This window comes from Bos grunniens, chromosome 18, assembly GCF_055505025.1.
Source record: "Bos grunniens cultivar Pamir isolate PY7600 chromosome 18, Bosgru_T2T1.0, whole genome shotgun sequence".
NCBI lineage: Eukaryota > Metazoa > Chordata > Mammalia > Artiodactyla > Bovidae > Bos > Bos grunniens.
Genome location: NC_141182.1, coordinates 438,682 through 460,162, shown reverse-complemented (window position 1 = coordinate 460,162; position 21,481 = coordinate 438,682). Strand labels below are relative to the sequence as shown.

The window sequence follows — 21,481 nt, the reverse complement described above, 5'->3', positions numbered from 1 at the left end:
CACAAAGAGGTATTAGGCTTTCCCCCCAATTTCTGGCAGATAATATATATCTTATGTGATAGTGGAGTCTAGGGAGGAGGGGCTGGGTATACCTGATACCAAGGTGTGTGCATGCTAAGTCGCTTCAGTGGTGTTTGATTCCTTGCCACTCTATGGACTGTAGCCCACCAGACTTCACTGCCTATGGAATTCTCCAGGCAAGAATACTGGAATGGGTTGCCATGTTCTCCTCCAGAGGATCCTCCCAACTGGACCCATGTCTCCTACGTCTCCTGCATTGGTAGGCAGGTTCTTTACCACTAGTGCCACATGGGAAGCACCACAGCATATGTCAAATAGAATTCAGTCTATAGACTGGATGTGAGTTTACTGTGAAGTGTGTTAGTTGCTTAGTTGTGTTTGAATCTTTGTAACTCCATGGACTAAAGCCCGCCAGCCTCCTCTGTCATGGGATTCTCCAGGCAAGGATACTGGAGTGGGTTGCCCTCCCTTTCTCTAGGGGATCTCCCCCCCCAAGCCTCCCCCACCGTCCCAGGGATAGAACCAAGGTCTCCTGCATTGCAAGCGGATTCTTTATCATCTGAACCACCAGGGAAGTCCATGATTTTGATAGTTGGGCAAAATTAAATCAGGTTAACCAAGATGCTTTAATTGATACTAGCAGGGCCCCAATTCAATCTACCATTAATGTTACTTACCAATGAAGTTCTCTGTTATGTTATTATAGTACATCAATAGCTATTTTATATGTAATTTGACTGACATGAAAGACTATTTTAGATTTAGCTGGAACTATTTCTGAAGTGTGGATTTCTTAATTTTATTTTTGATGATTTATGTACCAAGAACAAATAAATTTTATATTAAGTAGAATTTTACCAAATTATATTCAGGACTTTGTGGGGGCAAAGACATGACTTCTTTGCACTTACAATGTACCAATTCTTTCTATGTGGTGTTAAATAAATATATCCTTTAAATTTAGGCTTCTCTGGTACCTTAGATGGCAAAGAATCTGCTTGCAATGCAGGAGACATAGGTTTGATTACTGGTCATGCAGATGCCTTGGAGAAGAGAATGACTACCCACTCCAGTATTCTTGCCATGGACACAGGAGCCTGGCAGACTAAAGCCCATAGAATTGTAAAGAGTCAGACATGACTGAGCAACTAAGCACAGGCATGTCTTTTAACTTTAGTGTCGAACAACTCTTAGTTACTATAATTCAACTGATGTAACTCTCTCATGGTTAACTATAAACTTTCATGACAACTCAAATCCATTCTTCGATGACTTATAATGACTTAAAGAAAAGAAAAAAAGAAGACTCACCTAAACAGCCAAATGGTAATGTGTCTTTACTCAGAAATCTTTACATGACAAACACTTTATCTAGAGACTTAAATAGTCTAGGCTTTAATTAGGTGTTATTTATAATTTTATTGCTAATTCTCTACAGTTTACTAAAGTTGTCGAATGATGTATCAACAAGGGAATTACGTTAAATGTGTGCACTGTTTTCCTTCCTAAAAATTGGAATTTGAAATGCTATTAAAAATTCTAGAAAACTTGGACAGTTCTCCACAGTGCTCTTGGAAATGAAAAAGCAATCCTAAGCCGTTTTACATTCATTGACATAATAATTTGGTATTGAATAGCCTCCTAGCTGTCTATGGGGTTGCACAGAGTCAGACACGACTGAAGTGACTTAGCAGCAGCAGCAGCAGCTTCCTAGCAGTCTCTTTCACATCTTTGTTCCTGAGGCTGTAGATCACTGGGTTCAGCATGGGGATGACCACTGTGTAAAAGACAGAGGCCACCTTGACCATGAGCCATGAACTTCTGGAGTTAGGAACACAGTAGAGGAAAAGGATGGTACCTTGGAAGATGGTAATGGCAGTCAAGTGGGAGGCACAGGTGGAGAAGGCTTTGTGGCACACCCCCCCCCCCCAGTTGAAGGCATCTTCAGGACAGTGATAAAAATGAAAACATAGGAGGTGAGAATAATCATCAGGTTGCTCATTTCATTAGATGTGGCAGAGACTAAAATGATCTCCTGGCTAATGTAGGGGTCAGAGCAGGAAACAGCAACAATGGTCGCATGCTCACAGACAAAGTTATTTATGATATTATTTCCTCTAAAGGACAATTCAGATAAAAAGTGGGCAAGAGTCAGGGAACAGACTGTACCCCAAGAGTATGATGCACCCACCAATAAGGAACAAAGCTTCCGGGACATGACAACTGGGTAGAGAAGAGGGTTGCATGCAAACGGCCATAAATTGGTCATATGCCATCATGGCCAACAGGAATGTCTCTGTCACCACAAATATGCAGGCAAAGAATTGCATGATGCATCCTATGAAGGAGATGGTTCTGTCTTCCACAATCAAGTTTTCTAATAGCTTGGGTGTAACTACTGTTGAGTAACAGAGATCAACAAAGGACAAATATCTGAGGAAGTAGTACATAGGGGTGTGGAGTTTGGGATTTATCTTGATAATTAGGATCATGGGCCAGGTTCCCCAGCACAGTGACAGAGTAGATGGTTAAGAATAACAGGACAAGGGGTATCTGGAGTTTGGGATATTCTGAGAAGTCCAAGAGAATGAAAGTAACTTCTGCACTCTGGTTTTCTTGGTTCCTGTGGACAAAATATAAAAGTTGATTCAGAGAAATCTGAAGCAAAATTTGAATGAAATGTAATGTTATTCCCTCAGTATTGTCAGATGTTTTTGCAACTCCATGGACTGTAGCCTGCCAGGTTCCTCTGTCCATGAGATTCTCTGGGCAAGAACACTGGATGGGTTCTCGTGCCCTCCTCCAGGGGGTCTTCCTGACCTAGGCATAGCATGAGAGTACTTATGGGGAAAAAGAGTGCATTGAATTACTATTATTTTTTTAATTAGCCTCTTTTCCTCCAAAATGCCTCTACTGTCTTTTTCTGACATTAAAATTCATTCTTTTCAAAGCTACTTCCTAAATTCTTACCAAAACCTGAAATGGCACACAGTATAAAGTTCATTCCACATAGAATTCTCTAAAAATTATATATCTCATTCAGTTCAGTTCAGTTCAGTTCAGTGGCTCAGTCGTGTCTGACTCTTTGCGACCCCATGAATCGCAGCACGCCAGGCCTCCCTGTCCATCACCAACTCCCGGAGTTCACTCAGACTCATGTCCATTGAGTCAGTGATGCCATCCAGCCGTCTCATCCTCTGTCGTCCCCTTCTCCTCCTGCCCCCAACCCCTCCCAGCATCAGGGTCTTTTCCAATGAGTCAACTCTTCGCATGAGGTGGCCAAAGTACTGGAGTTTCAGCTTTAGCATCATTCCTTCCAAAGAAATCCCAAATTCTGTAGTTACCTCTATTTTACATCCTAAATTGCACATTATATGTCACCCTACTTAACACTAATAAGATTCTCTCTCTTTTTTTAAATTCTTGACAAATTTAATTCCTTGCTTCCTCACAAAATAATTTAAATTATATAAAAACTGGAACTTTGTCTAATTTATCACTGTATTCTTAGCTCTTAGAAGAATATTAGTACTAGATATTCAAAAGAGTCATATTAAATGAAAATGATTTCAGTGGGTCTCAAAATAACTTGTCTTTAAAAGGCATTGGTGCCATTTTAAGTAGATATTAGGTTTCCATTTTCTCATCAGTGATTAGTTTCATTGCTTTTGTCATTTCAGATAACTTTTTTGAACATCAGATCTTGGAAGATAGAAATAATGTTACTGAATTTATTATCTTGGGACTTTCTATGGACAAGAAAGTCCGGATTTTTCTTTTTCTATTATCTGGCTATTTGGTTGTGGAATTTGATTGTTGTGATTTCTATTACATGCAGTCAGCTAATCACCCAGCCCATGTACTTCTTCCTTAACTACCTTGCACTCTCAGATCTCTTCTACACCTCCACTGTGACACCCAAACTCATGACTGACTTACTGATGGAGAAAAAGGCCATTTCCTATAAAAACTGCATGATACAGCTTTTCACCACACACTTCTTTGGGGGTATTGAAGTCTTCATCCTCACAGGGATGGCCTATGACCACTTTGTGGTCATCTGCAAACCTCTCCACTACGCCATCATCATGAACAGGCAAAGATGTCACTCAATTCTCATAGTATCATGTGCAGGGATCCTTCCTCATTCACTTGGTCTCTTTCTTCTTGAGATTGTTTTACCTTTCTGTGGCCCCAATGAAATAGATCACTATTTCTGTGATGTATATCCTTTGTTGAAACTAGCCTGCACTGATACACACAAAATTGGCTTTTTTGTCATTGGCAATTCTGCTTGATGGGACTGGTGATCTTTGTGGTTTTGATGACCTCCTACATTTTGATTTCGTATAATATGCATGCATATTCTGCAGAAAGTTGCCATAAAGCACTTTCCACCTGTAGTTCCCACATCACAGTTGTGATCCTCTTTGTCACACCTGTCATCTTTGTTTACAGTAGACCTGCCACAACACTACCAAAAGATAAGGTGTTTAGACTCTTCTACACAATTATTGTCCCCATGCTCAACCTGCTTATCTACACACTTAGAAACATGGAGATGAAAAATTCCATAAGAAGAGTTTGGTGCAATAAAAGGTTCTGAGAAGGGAGGTTAATGACTTGAAGGTCATTCATCTTTGATGCCAATGACTGTCTTCTCATCACTCCCTCTGTTGCTGATTCTCTCCTGCTAATGGGAAAATCAGTCAGAATGTGTAAAAGACAAGCCTTCAACAACAGCTTGCCTTAAGTGGTTCCTTCTTTATTTTCCTCTCAATGCATTTTCCTTGATTTCACTTTTCACTAATAATCCCCTTTGTTAAAAAAAAGAAAAAGAAAGAAAAGAAAAGAAAACTTTTTACAGAGTAAAAACACACTGAAAAATCTGGAGGGAGAGTGATCCTGCCCATATTGAAGGCTAAACCTGGGGGAGACCTAGCTCTCAAAGCACTTGGCCTCAAGTTTTAAAAGGTAATAATATGTTAAAAGGTAAAAGACAGTTAAAGAATCTGCCTGCTAATCCAGGAGACACAGGTTCGATCCTTGGGCCCAGAAAATCCTCTGGAGAAGGAAATGGCTACCCACTCCAGTGTTTTTGCCTGGGAAACCCCATGGAGAGAGGAATCTGGTGGGCTACAGCCCATGGGGATGCAAAACAGCTGGACATGACTCAGCGACTAAACAAAAACAAAAAGGCAGTTATAGGAAAATAGGAACAATTGCATACTGCAAACTCCTTTCAGAACTATATACCTAGCCTTGTATCCTACAACTCTAGATTTCTTTTAGTCAAATACCTAGAATTTTTTGTGTGTATTTGTGAACTGCTATTATTTTACTTAAGTGAAAAGAATATATAGATATAAGTAGAACATAGTGTAAAGTCCAGTCTTATAGTCTACATGGCAAGTCTTATAGTCTGAAAAGCAAGTCACTGTGTTATCTGTTTGTGAAGTGACATTGTAAGTATTGGGGAAATTCATGGTTCAAGTATTGCTGAAGCCTGGCTTGGAGAATTTTGAACATTAGTTTGCTAGCATGTGAGATGAGTGCAATTGTGTGGTAGTTTGAGCATTCTTTGGCCTTTCCTTTCTTTGGGATTGGAATGAACACTGACCTTTTCCAGTCCTATGGCCACTGCTAAGTTTTCCAAAGTTGCTGGCATATTGAGTGCAGCACTTTCACAGCATCATCTTTCAGGATTTGAAGTAGCTCAACTGGAATTCCATCACCTCCCATAACTTTGTTCATAGTCATGCTTCCTAAGGCCCATTTGACCTCACATTCCAAGATGTCTGGCTCTGGGTGAGTGATCACACCATTGTGATTAGCTCGGTCATGCAGATCTTTTTTGTACAGTTCTTCTGTGTATTCTTGCCACCTCTTCTTAATATCTTCTGCTTCTGTTAGGTCCATACCATTTCTCTCCTTTATCAAACCCATCTTTGCATGAAATATTCCCTTGGTATCTCTAATTTTCTTGAAGAGATCTCTAGTCTTTCCCATTCTGTTGTTTTCCTTTATTTCTTCTACTTATGTTTCTAATATAATGAAAAGAGTAAAAATAAAATATTTCACAGAAATTAATTTATAAAAACTATTAGAATTGTATTCTAATAGTATTATTATAAATAAGGTATACATTTCTAATATAACATTAGAAATAAGAACAATAGCAAAACAATTTTGAGCAGTTTCTATTCTAAGAATGATATTACACACTTCCTTTCAGCATCACAATTAGCTTATGAACTAGTTACTAATATCTCTAAACAACAGAGAAAAAAAAAATAAGGTCTTTTCAGGGCCCCTCACTTAGTAAGATATTTATCTGCATGCTTCCTGTTCACTTGTTACTAAATTCATATTTTAATAAATCACTTGAATCATAACTGCCATCTACTGCCATAACTACCATCTACTGCCATAACTGCCAACTATTATTAGTACAATTTTAGAGTAACTCAACATTTTATAATAATAATTTTATTGGAAAACAAACTCTTTAAACCTAAGGTAAACTATTAAAAACTAAAACACTTGTTTATAATTTTCTATTGCTTCAAGATACCTTTAATGAACTAATGCAAACTAGCATACACCATGATGTATATTTCATAATAATTCACAGAATTAGCTAGGTTATCAATTGCTCTAATAACAATTTTCAAAAAATTTTTAGTATTTAGTAATTAAAAAAATTATAATTCATATTCTATATGAATGTTCCCCTTACTTCCACATTTGAACTCCTCTGAAATTTTTCATTATACACTGTGCTATGATATTATTTTGTCTTTCCCTATATGGATTCATTTACATATTCAGTCTATCTATAATTTTTTTCCTTTCACACGTGCTGCTGCTGCTGCTAAGTTGCTTCAGTCTTGTCTGACTCTTTGCGACCCTATGAACCATAGCCTGGCAGGCTCCTCTGTCCACGGGATTCTCCAGGCAGGAATACTGGAGTGGGGATGCCATGCCCTCCTCTAGGAAATATTCCCCACCCAGGGATTGAGCCCACATCTCTTCCTTTTCCTGCATTGGCAGGTGGATTCTTTACTACTAGCTCCACCTAGGAAGCCCCTATACATGCGCAATATAATACATTATTCATCCCCTTCGAGTTATTTTCATAATGTCAAGTGAATCTTATTTTGTTAAAGAATTAAAAATAAAATTCAATTATTTAAGACTCAATTCAGTTATTAAGAGATACTTCTTATTCTATATATATCTAGGGATATCAAAGTGTATAGAAATTCTATGGAAATTGAAGATGTGTACCCTTTGTTTTGGGCTTCCCAGATGGCACTAGTAAAGAATGTTCCTGCAATATAGGAGATGCAGGAGGCCTGGGTTGGATCCCTGGGTGGGTAAGATCCCCTGGAGGAGGGCACAGCAATGCAACGGTAATGGAAAACCAAAAATATACACTAGATTGAATAGTTTCAGTACTATCATTTACTTTTGTTTTTACAATCCCATTGTCTTCAACTAAGATAACATGCAGATTCTGCAGTGTTCCTGCCACTAACATTTTTACTAGAAGAGTATCCATACATCTCAGACATTGAAAAGTGGGCAGCCATCCTATGTGCTTGATATAATCTGATTTTATGTCCATTATTTCAGCATAATTATTAGCAGAACTCTTCTTTTTACATTCAAATTATCTCAATTTGAGCAATAAATCATATAGCTACTCTTTTTATTTCCAAACTAATTTTTCAGTATATATGAAGATATTGTTATGGTAAAAGGTTATATAATTATTAATTTTTGTCATTTTCAAGATGATTTCATTAAAATACCTTTTTTAATTTATTTATTTTAATTGGAGGCTAATTACTTTACAATATTGTATTGGTTTTGCCATACATCAATATGAATCTGCCACGGGTGTACACGTGTTCCCAATCCTGAACCCCTCTCCCACCTCCCTCCCCATATTATCCCTCTGGGTCATCCCAGTGCACCAGCCCCAAGCATCCTGTATCCTGCATCAAACCTGGACTGGTGATTCATTTCTTATATGATATTATGCATGTTTCAATGCCATTCTCCCAAATCATCCTACCCTCTCCCTCTCCCACAGAGTCCAAAAGACGAAACATGCTCCAATTTTTATATAGTGATTCTCACATAAATCACATTTTTGTTGTTCATTTCCTACATTTTTGCTTTTCAAAGAGTTGCAATGAATATGGGAAGTCCTCAGGTGAGTAGAAAATAAGACTTTAAATTTCAGATACTCCTTTTTTATGAGACTGCAGGGAGTATAGCAAGGTTCTATGGACTTTCTGTCTGAGATGATCAACATGAGTATAGCTTATGTACATTTGGAGATTCGTTTCATGGAACTAAAATAGGGGAGATTAGAATGGTAACCTCCATTTAGCAACTTAAGGAAAGAGGGGAAAAAAAAAAAGCAAAGTGTAACTTCAACAAGGAAATGATGACTCCTATTACTAGGGGAAGATGTTAATAAGAAACATGGATTGATAGAAGAAAGGATTTCAACTAATGCTAGTGTTTATGCTTAGTTTTCCTAGTGTAAATTCCATTGTTTATTAAACTAAAGTAAGCAAATATCACTTGAATAGGATGTGTAATGAGGAGGCAAAGTGACTTCAGATGATTTACCTTGCAATCAAAAATGGTTTCTGGCACCACATCTTCCTCAGGGCATTCTTCATCTCTGCATTTCTGAGAGTGTAAATCAGAGGGTTGAACATGCGAGTAATGAGGGTGTAGAAGAGAGCAAATACCTTGTCTTCTGGTGACGTTGTGGCTGGTCTAATGTAAATGAAGAGAATAGGCACAAAAAACAGAACCGCAACTGTGATGTGGAAAGAGCTTTGTACCAGGTTTCTGTAGGGTAAGACTTGATGGTGTATAATATCAAAATGTAGGACAGCATCACGACTACAAGATCACCAACCCCATCATGCCTGCACTGGCCACCACTAGGATCCCAACTCCGTAGGTATCCATGCAGGCCAGTTTCAGCAAAAGATAAATGTCACAGAAATAGTGATCTATTTCACTGGGGCCACAGAATGGTAAGTTAATGGTGAGGAGACCCTGGACAAAGGAGTGCAAAAATGCCCCAGCACAACAAGCACTGATGATGGCACAGCATCTGTGCCTGCTTAGGATGACGGTGCAGTGCAGGGGCCTGCAGATGGCCTCATAGCAGTCAGAGGCTGTCATAGTGAGGATATAGATTTCAATCCTCCCAAAAAAGTGCATGGCAAAAAGCTGCACCATGCAGTCAGTATATGAAATTGTGCTACTTTCTGCCAGCAAGTCAGTGACTAACTTGGGTGTCACTGTTGAGGTATAACACAGATCTGATCAAATCAGATCAGATCAGATCAGTCACTCAGTTGTGTCCGACTCTTTGCGACCCCATGGATCGCAGCACGCCAGGCCTCCCTGTCCATCACCAACTCCCGGAGTTCACTCAGACTCACATCCATCGAGTCAGCGATGCCATCCAGCCATCTAATTCTCTGTCATCCCCTTCTCCTCCTGCCCCCAATCCCTCCCAGCATCAGAGTCTTTTCCAATGAGATCTGATAGAGCAAGGTAATTAAGGAAGAAATGCATGGGTTGATCATTTATCTGACTGCATGTGATAGAAATCATGATGAGCAAGTTCCCCATCCAAATAGCTATGTAACGAAATAAGAATAGTAGGAAGCACGCATGTTTGATTTTCATGTTCTGGGAAAGTCCCAAGAGAATGAATTCAGTGATATTATTGGTATATTTTGTGGTCTAATACAGTGACGACTCAGTGAGTTTGCCTGAAAGAAAAGGACAGGTTAGCATGAGAAATATTGACTATGCATGATGTCAATCAGAGTGAGTGTTGGAGAAATACATTCATTTAGTAAATTAGCTTCCTATACTAATATTTTTAAACAGTTAATTCTAAATTTTGTATGAAAATCTTGCCATATAATATGGCAGATCTGATTATTTTCTAGAGTGAAAGAGAATAGTGTTTATAAGTACACTTGCTCAAGTATAAACAAATATGCACAGTCATCTTACGTATGGGATGAAACGTGAGCTTAGGAAAGATACATTTCTTTTCCTGAAGTAGCTTGTTTGCTTAGGAGATTCAAACAAGCATACTTAAAGTGAAGGGGGTAAAGTAAGTTGTGCAATTGCAGGATAGAACTGTATCTTTATTTAAAATGTTGATAATTTTCTTGTGGAATGTGTTTTTTTTTAATTTTTTATTTGTTTTTTTTATTATTATTATTTTTTATTCAATTTTAATTAAAAAAAAATTATACATGTGTTCCCCATCCTGAACCCTCCTCCCTCCTCCCTCCTCCCTCCCCATACCATCCCTCTGGGTCGTCCCAGTGCACCAGCCCCAAGCATCCAGCATCGTGCATTGAACCTGGACTGGCATCTCGTTTCATACATGACATTTCACATGTTTCAATGCCATTCTCCCAAATCTTCCCACCCTCTCCCTCTCCCACAGAGTCCATAAGCCTGTTCTATACATCAGGGTCTCTTTTGCTGTCTCTTATACAGGGTTATCGTTACCATCTTTCTAAATTCCATATATATGCGTTAGTATACTGTATTGGTGTTTGTCCTTCTGGCTTACTTCACTCTGTATAATAGGCTCCAGTTTCATCCACCTCATTAGAACTGATTCAAATGTATTCTTTTTAACGGCTGAGTAATACTCCATTGTGTATATGTACCACAGCTTTCTTATCCATTCATCTGCTGATGGACATCTAGGTTGTTTCCATGTCCTGGCTATTATAAACAGTGCTGCGATGAACATTGGGGTACACGTGTCTCTTTCCCTTCTGGTTTCCTTAGTGTGTATGCCCAGCAGTGGGATTGCTGGATCATAAGGCAGTTCTATTTCCAGTTTTTTAAGGAATCTCCACACTGTTCTCCATAGTGGCTGTACTAGTTTGCATTCCCACCAACAGTGTAAGAGGGTTCCCTTTTCTCCACACCCTCTCCAGCATTTATTATTTGTAGACTTTTGGATCGCAGCCATTCTGACTGGTGTGAAATGGTATCTCATAGTGGTTTTGATTTGCATTTCTCTGATAATGAGTGATGTTGAGCATCTTTTCATGTGTTTGTTAGCCATCTGTATGTCTTCTTTGGAGAAATGTCTATTTAGATCTTTGGCCCATTTTTTGATTGGGTTATTTATTTTTCTAGAGTTGAGCTGTAGAAGTTGCTTGTATATTTTTGAGATTAGTAGTTTGTCAGTTGCTTCATTTGCTATTATTTTCTCCCATTCTGAAGGCTGTCTTTTCACCTTGCTAATAGTTTCCTTTGATGTACAGAAACTTTTAAGTTTAATTAGGTCCCATTTGTTTATTTTTGCTTTTATTTCCAATATTCTGGGAGGTGGGTCATAGAGGATCCTGCTGTGATGTATGTCAGAGAGTGTTTTGCCTATGTTCTCCTCTAGGAGTTTTATAGTTTCTGGTCTTACATTGAGATCTTTAATCCATTTTGAGTTTATTTTTGTATATGGTGTTAGAAAGTGTTCTAGTTTCATTCTTTTACAAGTGGTTGACCAGATTTTTTTTTTTTAAATATTGCACTAAATCATTATTATCTTTATTAGTGAGTTGCTTGCACACAAGACAAATGACTCATTTGCATCACTGAAGAAAAGCTACGACAAATCTAGACAGCATAAAAGATTTCACTTTATCAGTATGGGTCTATATAGTCAAAGCTATGGTTTTTCCAGTAGTCATGTACAGATGTGAGAGTTGGACCACAGAGAAGGCTGAACACCAAACAATGGAGGCTTTTGAACTGTGATGTTGCAGAAGACTCTTGAGAGTCTGGAGAGCAAGGAGAACAAACCAGTCAATCCTAAAGGAAATCAACCCTGAATATTCATTGGAAGAACTGATGCTGAAGCAGAAGTTCCAAAATTTTGTTCACCTGATGTGATGAGATGACTCACTGGAAAAGACCCTGATGCTGGGAAAGATTCATGGAGGTAACAGAGAGTGATATGGTTGGATGGCATCATTGACTCAATGGACATGTATTTGAGCAAACTCCAGGAGACAATGAAGGACAGGGAAACCTGGCTTGGTACAGTCCATGAAGTCACAAAGATTTGTACATGCTTAGCGACTGGACAAGAAGAAGCCCTGATTCTGGAAAAAAGTCTGATATATTTACAAGCATTGTGGAGAACAGTAAAGAAAATACTGTATCAGGTGAAGCAAAAGTAGCTGTGGCATTTTTAAAAAATTTAAATTAGGAAAAATAACAGTAATTATACATAAAATTGAGAAACAAATGTTGCCAAAATGACTAATAACAATAATATAGAGGTGAATGGCACTTGCTTTATAGGGCTCAGGCTTCAATAATCTTTATAATAGAATATTTTATAATTTGATTAATTATAATGTTCCTGCTTTGTTATCTTTTAGGTTACAATGATTTCTTTAAGAAATAATGACAATTTCATAAATGAATATCCCAAGAAAATATTTTTTAGAATATCATGCATATTATTAGTATTTCTATAATCAGAAAAATAAGTAAAAGTTACTTTCTTAAATAGTTTTAGTTTAGGTTGTAGATACTTTCATTTCCAATTAATTTTCCAATATGCTTCTATAGTTTATAAGCATATTTTTAGTCCAAGAATTTAAGATCATTTTGATAATTTGCTCATATGATCCTGGAGGAAAGCATATTCTTACTGAAAAAAAAAAAAAAAAAGAGTAGAAACATTCCATTAATTCATAGGCAGGATAGTTTGAAAATCTGTCTCTCTCATGTTAACTAGATGCTATCTTAACAAAAATGGGAAAATAATTAGAATGCTTAATTAGTTTCCTTTTTTTCCCTTCAATGCCTCTCCTAGACAGCCTCCAACTTAACATCAGAGACTTCATGATCATGCTATTCAAATTATAACTTACATTTATAATACCTCATTATTTCCAATTTCCTTTGTTAATATTAGTTACTGATTTTATATATACAAGATCCTCATTTTCATATTTATGTGATTTCAAGAGAACATTTCATATGATAAACTACAAGGACTAAAATTGCTGCTAAGACAAATTCACTACTTATGACAACAAATTTCTCCTTTTTAATATGAGCATTTCTAGTATAAATATAAATATTTCATGGTAGTGCAAGTAAAATTAGCAGGTACATACTGTGCAATGGACACTGATTATTTTCTCTTTCACTTTGTTTTTCTTCATATCATTGTGTATAGATTGAGTATCTCATATAGCATAATAAAAAATAAACAAAAGTGTGCTGAAATATTAATAGCTAAAAATGAAGCCATTGCAATTCATATCAAATTGATTTTTATTACAGGTCTTTCACAGACATAAAAGATAAGTAATGATAATAATACCTAATATTTCCTGGAAGGAGTTTTAAGCATTTCATATGAATTGAACCATTAATCCAAATAAGCATCCAGTGATCATTTTATTATCTCTTTTTTGTAAAAATGAAAGCCAAATACTTAACAATTTGGGTAAATACTGATAAATACTGAAGACTGTTTTTAGATTTAATTTTCTTTCACTATCCAGATATTGCTAATTTGGTTGTCAGGTACAAACTAGTCTTATGATTCTAGGGACATGTTATTTTTGTTTGTTTGTTTTTGTTATGTCTTTCAAAATCAAGTTGTCTCACACAAAAAGTCGTGAATAAACTGAAAGTTTCCCAACAGTTTCAAAGTTTTCTCTTAACACCTGTACCAATTCTTGGCTAAACTAATTATATTTGCTCTCTGTGTAACTGTTCATCCTGTTCTCAATCTTCCTGAATGAGTTTGCTCTACCTTTACATTCAGGATCCTCTGATACTAAGGTTTTCTATATTGTAACATTTTTGCTTTTTTAATTACTCACTAAATACATATTATGCAGGGTAGCAAAGGAGGCAGAAGAGTGATGAATCTCTATATCAGTACATTCCCTTATTTCATCTATACCCCTTTTTCTCTTTAAGATTTTTTTCTCTTCTGTCTTAAGTATAAGTTTTTTTCTTCTCTTCTTTAATATAACCCCTATGTGGCACAAATGCTATCATTTTGCCATGAATTTCTCAAAATCATACCAAAAATTTGCTTAATTTGACATCTGTGAGGCATATGACAAAGGGAATTAACATATGTAATCAGCATGTTTATAGGTAAAATTTAATTTAAATTGTGTATGCAAAATTTATCTTTTGTATTTGAAAGTAATTATTATTTACTATAGGTTGATTGAAATTTTACTTACCAGTTGATTATCTCATTAGATAAAATCCTTTATCTCTGAATAAATGGTAGCAATGTTCTTAATGCAGTCAGAATTTAACCACACTGCTAAAGTTAATGAAATTTATCTTAAAATCAGCTCACATGAATCCTGGATCTGGGACTTTTCTGCTGTCCTTACAGAAATAGGAATTGCTCTCCTGATTTTTGAAATTAAAATCATCTAAATTTTTAGATGATCTAAAAATCATTTAGATTTTTAAAACTGTACCATCACTGGCATTTATGTTGAATAGTGCTTTTGTTTTCTACCAAAAGTTACATCTCCTCTGTGGTTCTGGGAATGGAAATGTACACATAAGCCTTCTGTTTGATTTCCAAGAGGTATTTAAATAGATGACCTTGGAGATTATAACCCCCAACCTCCTTCTCACTTTTTGTAAGGATGAGACAGCTCCCCAAAGAAAAGCTGGCCAAGTCCTTAAAAAATAGTTATGTCACAGCTATTAATTCCTTATACTTTGAGGAATGTGAGTACAAACTGAAAGCCTACTTTTGGTCAATACTGAGACTATAAATCATGTCCTTTATGTTGAAACAAAATTTGAGGAAGAACTAAGAGATAATGTCTGAACAGGGGAAATATTAGAAAATACTGAAGAAGCCAAAGGCCAAGAAAATCAGAAACGGGCTTTTTATTTTATTTTTTGATGTGGATCATTTTTAAAGTCTTTATTGAATTTGTTACAATATTATTTCTGTGCTTCTGTTTTATGCTTTGGGTTTTTGGTCATGAGGCATGTGGGATCTTAACTCCCCAATCCAGGGATCAAACCCACACTTCCTGCACTGGAAGGCAAAGTCTACTGAACTGTCAGGGAAACTCCAGACCAAGTTTCGAAGTTTGGTTTACTATGGAATAAACTGTTTGGAAAAAGAAAGAAAAACATTCTGTGTGTTGCTTCAAATTTAAAACACCCTCCCAACCTCACTAGATGCTTTATTGTATAGTTTTACTTTTCAGCTTGTTTAAAATATGTGCTTATTGCAGTAGAAACTTAACTGCATTGTCATCAGATGAGGTGGTCAAAGTAATGTGTATTTGAAGAAAATTAATTTGTAGCACAACATGTGATATTTAAAAAATTAATCTCTGTGTGCTTAAATGGAATGCACATTCTGGAGTCTCTGGTTCAAGTGAACTGTGCTGTCCATGAGATCTCACCAGGTTTATAAGCCTCTATTTCCATAGAATATACAAATTTCTATTTCCATAGAATTTTTGTAGTTTCTTAATGTTATGAAATCTCATTAACACTATCGACATACCTTTTTCTGTTACTTTTGCTCTGACACTAATATGAATACTACTTTTCTTTTCATTAGTACTTACCCAATCTTCTTCCTTTACTTTTAACCACTTGGCATCTTTATTGTTTAGGTTAATCTCTTTAAATTGTATGGTGGTGGTGGCTTAGTTGCTAAGTTGTGTCCAATTCTTGCGACTCTATGAACTGTAACTTGCCAGTCTCCTCTGTCCATGGGATTTTCCAGACAAGAATACTGGAATGGGTTGCCATTTCCTTCTCTAAGGGATCTTCCCAACCCAGGAATTGAACCTGGGTCTCCTGCATTGCAGGTAGATTCTTTATGGACTGAGCTAAGAGGGAAGCCCGTTTAAAATATATGACTATATTTAAAAGTCTAGTCTGATAATTATTATCTTTTAGCTCAATAATTTAAATCAAGCAGTCTGACATATTTTCATGGATTCATTTCTATAGTTCTATATCTGTTTTATATTTTTAATATATTTTTTATTTTTAATCTGTCCTCTTTTCTTGTCTTTTAAAAAGAAATTTGTTTGTTTTCCCCTCCTGAAATTTTGGAAAATTTCATTTCTGTCATTGCTATAGAAATTTGTCACATGTGAATCTTATTTATTATTTAAAATAAGATTTTTTTCTTAGTTTCTGTGGCAGTCCATACAGCTTAAGGGGAATAACCTTCACTGATATTGTCACTAAGGTGAAGATACCAGATAGTGTAACAAGAATTTTATAAAATAGAGTAATAAGGGTTCTGTGAACAGCAATTTATGATAGATCAGTAAGTCCCAAGAAATATACTTCTTTTTTTCAATAAGAATCATAGGATTTTTGAAGCAGTTGACCTCAAGTGAAAGCACTTCACTGCTAGAGATAAGGTGGTCCCAGGCCATCTTATACTGGTCTCCATGGGAACAAAGGTTCACACTATGTTTGTTTCCACAGTTCCTAAATGAACAGCTAAAATAGACACTCTTGATGACAGAATGATTCTTATTATGCCCAAATGTAAGCCCATGGAATATAATTTCTCTATCATTACCATGTAGCTAAAATAACACCATATCTCTGACAGACATGCATATATTAAGGTAACCAAAATAGCAACAACAAAAACAAAACATAAACAATAGGGAGCATTAATTGCTATTACAAGTGCTTTTCAAATTACTTGTTTAGCTTGTGGATAGACATACTTTGAACACTGACAATGGATGTTCATAAATTACTTAGATGATGACTTCAACTGTACCTCCTGCTTCAGATTCAGTAATTTGAACAAAAACTCATGTTAATGTCTAAGGATTAGGGTCTCTGAGGCAAAAGAGTATAGACCTTCCCAAGTGAAAAACTAATATGCCAGCAAATTTGGAAAACTCAACAGTGGCCACAGTACTGGAAAAGGTCAGTTTTCATTCCAATCCCAAAGAAAGGCAATGCCAAAGAATGTTCAAACTACTGCACAATTGCACTCATCTCGCATGCTAGCAAAGTAATGCTCAAAATTCTCCAAGTCAGGTTTTAACAGTACATGAACCATGAGCTTCCAGATGTTCAAGCTGGATTTACACAAGGCAGAGGAGCCAGAGATCAAATTGCCAACATCTTCTGGAAAAAGCAAGAGAGTTCTCAAAAAACATCTACTTTTGCTTTATTGACTATGCCAAAGCCTTTGACTGTGTGGATCACAACAAACTCTGGAAAATTCTGAAAGAGACGGGAATACCAGACCACCTGACCTGCCTCCTGAGAAAAGTATATGCAGGTCAAGAAGCAACAGTTAGAACCGGACATGAAACAACAGACTGGTTCCACAGAGGGACAGGAGTATGCCAAGGCTGTATATTGTCACCCTGCTTATTTAACTTCCATGCACAGAATATCATGCAAAAAACCAGGCTGGATGAAACACAAGCTGGAATCAAGATTGCTGGGAAGAAATACCAATAACCTCAGATATGCAAATGATACCACTCTTATGGCAGAAAGTGAAGAATAACTAAAAAGCTTCTTGATGAAATTGAAAGAGGAGAGTGAAAAAGTTGGCTTAAAACTCAACATTCAAAAAACTATGATCATGGCATCTGGTCCCATCACTTCATGGCAAATAGATGGGAAAACAATAGAAACAGTGAGAGGCTTTATTTTTTTGAGCTCCAAAATCACTGCAGATGGTGACTACAGCCATGAAATTGAAAGAAAAGCTATGACCAACCCAGACAGTATATTAAAAAGCAGACATTACTTTGTCAACAAAGGTCCATCTAGTCAAAGCTTTGCTTTCCAGTGGTCATGTATGGATGTGAGAGTTGAACCATAAAGAAAGCTGTGTGCCAAAGAATTGATATTTTTGAACTGTGGTGTTGGAGAAGACTCTTGAGAGTCCCTTGGATGGCAAGGAGATCAAAGCAGTCAATCTTAAAGGAAATCATTCCTGAATATTCTTTGGAAGGACAGACATTGAAGCTGAAACTCCAATACTTTGGCTACCTGATGTGAAGATCTGACTCATTGGAAAAGACCCTGATGCTGGGAAAGATTGAAGGCAGCAGGATAAGGGGACAACAGAGGATGAGATGGTTGAATGGCATCACCGACTTGATGAGCATGAGTTTGAGCAATCTCTGGGAAATGGTGTTGGACAGGGAAGCCTGGTGTGCTGCACTCCATGGGGTCATAAAGAGTCAGACACAACTGAGCAGCTGAACTGAACTGAACTGAAGTGAAAAACAGAGTGGTAAATTTTCCCCCACGAAGAAGCTCAGTGATTGCCAGCAACACATCATCAAGTGAGAATGATGAATAATCTAAGAGGTTAGGTTTGAACATGTCTCATACACTTAAGAAATGTTCATGAAACCCTTGCCAAATTGTCTCTTTTCCCTCAGTCAACAACTGTGATCTTATGGTGAGTTGGCCAAGGAGGAAACACATGATTGCATCTGTTTGCCTTTAGTTCTACCAGAAAATCTGGCACTGACTCAACATGGAATGTTGTAGCATTACAGCCTCAAACATGAATATTCCCAAAAAGATAACAGTGAAGAAATTCTTCTCAGGAGTCAAAACCTCAGCCAATGGATTTGATTGTCTAGTTTGTATAGACAACGAGATGTCTAGATGTGTAGGACTGTTCCTAAACATGGCATTTGCTAATGGTTTCACTGGACATTTAACTATTTAGAAAGCATAGCATAGAAAGTGTGAAAATTAGTAATAGTTTTTCACAGCTTCTGTACTATACAGAAGCCCAAACTAGTCCATTGAAAACCCACACATACAGGACAGATGTGGAGTTTTATGGCCAGCAGCTCAGGTGAGGTCCCAGCTCACAGACAACCTCAACTTCCAGGAATGCAATTCAAGGTGTTAAGATTTCAGCTTCCAGTTAATGAGCTTTTAAAAAAAATTAATTTATTTTTTATTGAAGGATAATTACTTCGCAGAATTTTGCTGTTTTCTGTCAAACTTCAATGTGAATCAGCCATAGGTATACATATACCCCTTCTTCTAGCTCCCTCCCAACTTTTGAATTATCTAAGCTGCAACCCCAGACATCATGGAACTTAGATAAGCCATCTTCAGTATATCTAAATTCCTGATCCCAATCACAGAAACAAAGACTAATTTAGCATTGCATATTTTTCATACATTTAATTACATACTATTTTTTTTCTTTTTAAAGTTTTGAGCATTAATTTTACAATCTCTTCTTATTGTGACAGATTATTCAAGAAAGATTGCAACCTGAACTAGAAGAGAAACTAATGTTGTCCAGAAGGTTTAGGATTTGCATTCCTTTTTGGGAGAGAGAGAGACTGTCTTTGAAGGAGCATCTTGTTTGGCAAAAACGTAGAGATGTTATTGTTTTTTGTAAGAAGATTCAAATTTAATGTAGAAGAGTGGTAATAAACTCTAAGTAGCCAAAGGAGTTAAATGTTACACTCATTTACCTATTAGCCTCAACTCAAAAATTCTCCTTTAAATGCTCTCCTCTGAGAAGCTGGAAGTAAAATCTCACAATATTTGTCCTCTATTAGATGACTTCCTATTAGTTTATGTTGTTAAGAGCAGCCTAGAATAAGATTGACAATCCAAAGGAGAGAATTGGCTATATGCTACTAGAGAATTTATGTTTCAGTAATTAAGAGTGCTTATTTAATATTGGTCTGATATTTTAAGAGGGTTTGCCTGTTAGCTCAGATGGTAAAGAATCTGCATGCAAAACAGGAGACCCATGTTAGATCTCTGGGTGGAGAGTATCCCCTGGAGAAGAGAATGGTTGCCCACTCCAGTATTCTGGCCTCCAGAATTTCATGGACAGAGGAATATGGCAGGTTACAAAGAGCTGGACATGACTGCAAAGAGCTGGACATGACTGTCACTTTCACTTTAAGAACCGACATAATTATTTTACTCAAATCTAGTAAATTTGAATAATTTCATGGACAGAGGAATATGGCAGGTTACAAAGAGCTGGACATGACTGCAAAGAGCTGGACATGACTGTCACTTTCACTTTAAGAACCGACATAATTATTTTACTCAAATCTAGTAAATTTGAATAAAACTTAACAATACTTCCACTTCCCACTATTCTCCACCTACCATTTCCTAGAAAATTAAGCATTTCAAAAGAAAAAAAAAACCTTTCATATATATATAGGAAGAAATAAAATATTTTATTGCACAGTCAAAATACAATGTCAAATTAAGGAATTCTTGAGACAGGTATGGGAAGAGAAAAGAGGGAAAATAAACATGAAAAAAAATTAAATTTCCCAACCAGGAGAGACCTGAGAAAATGCTGAAGATTCTATACCCAGCTTTTGCAATCACTGTAAACTCCTTGTATATCATCCCATATTATCCAGGGCTCATGATATTTCTAGCCCTAAAGTGACTTTCTGAAATATTTTTTTCATGCCTGTTACTGCCCTTTCTTAAGCAATTGATGATACCACACTTTCTTCACAGCATTCTTTATCTCCAAGTTTCTCAATGTACAGATCAGAGGGTTGAACATGGGAGCAATGATGGTGTAGAAAAAAGTAAACACTTTGTCTTCTGGAAAAGTTTCAGCTGGTCTAATGTAGATGAAGAGGACAGGCATAAAGAAGAGGACCACAACGGTGATGTGAAAACTGCAAGTGGAAAGAGCTTTGGTGCAGCTCTCTGCAGGGTAATCCCTGATTGTGTGTAGAAAATAAGAAGCCATCAAAATCACAAAAGTCACCAAAGCAATCAGACCTGAATTAACAACTACCAGGAGACCAATCCTGTATATATCCATGCAAGCCAATTTCAGCAAAGGATACACATCACAGAAGTAGTGATCAATCTCACTGGGGCCACAGAATGGTAAAAAGATGAAACTAGCACCACTTTGGAAGCCCTGAAGATGATTGGTAATGCATATCAAAAACAAGAAAAATGGACTCATCACTTATCTCTGAAATTTCACTTTAAAGCTTCTTTCCTGTAGAATATGCAGGTGTCTGCAAAAATTATGAGATTATATTTGTTTCAACATTTGTAAAAAAAAAAAAACTAAAAATCATCTACATATACAGGAGATTTGTTAAACAAAAGGTTTAATAAATGAGATGAGCAATCAAAAAAAAAAAAAGATGGTGAGAAGAAACTGACTGGCAGAGGGTATCAGTCCCCCAGTACAACAAGCTATGATGATTGTCTTACACTTTGCTCTGCTCATGACGATGGTGTAGTGCGGGGGCTTGCAGATGGCCACATAGCGGTCATAGGCCATCCCTGTGAGGATAAAAATCTCAATGGCTCCAAGGAAGTGAAGGATAAAAAGCTGTGTCATGAAGTTACTATAGGA

General features: G+C 36.7%; 1 protein-coding gene and 2 pseudogenes across 1 annotated transcript; all 3 read right to left on the bottom strand.

The window, feature by feature from the left end:
• Positions 1-1,688: 1,688 nt before the first annotated feature.
• On the bottom strand, positions 1,689-4,108 carry LOC147352877 (olfactory receptor 5D3-like; annotated as a pseudogene).
• Positions 4,109-8,666: 4,558 nt separating this feature from the next.
• LOC147352876 (olfactory receptor 4P4-like) lies at positions 8,667-9,639 on the bottom strand (annotated as a pseudogene).
• Positions 9,640-20,566: 10,927 nt separating this feature from the next.
• LOC147352875 (olfactory receptor 4P4-like) lies at positions 20,567-21,481 on the bottom strand. Its single transcript, XM_086349764.1, has 2 exons — positions 21,270-21,481; positions 20,567-21,008 (listed from the first exon to the last, which is right to left on the bottom strand). The coding sequence occupies exons 1-2, from the start codon at positions 21,464-21,466 to the stop codon at positions 20,567-20,569; spliced, it is 639 nt and encodes a 212-aa protein (XP_086205890.1). The 5' UTR covers positions 21,467-21,481.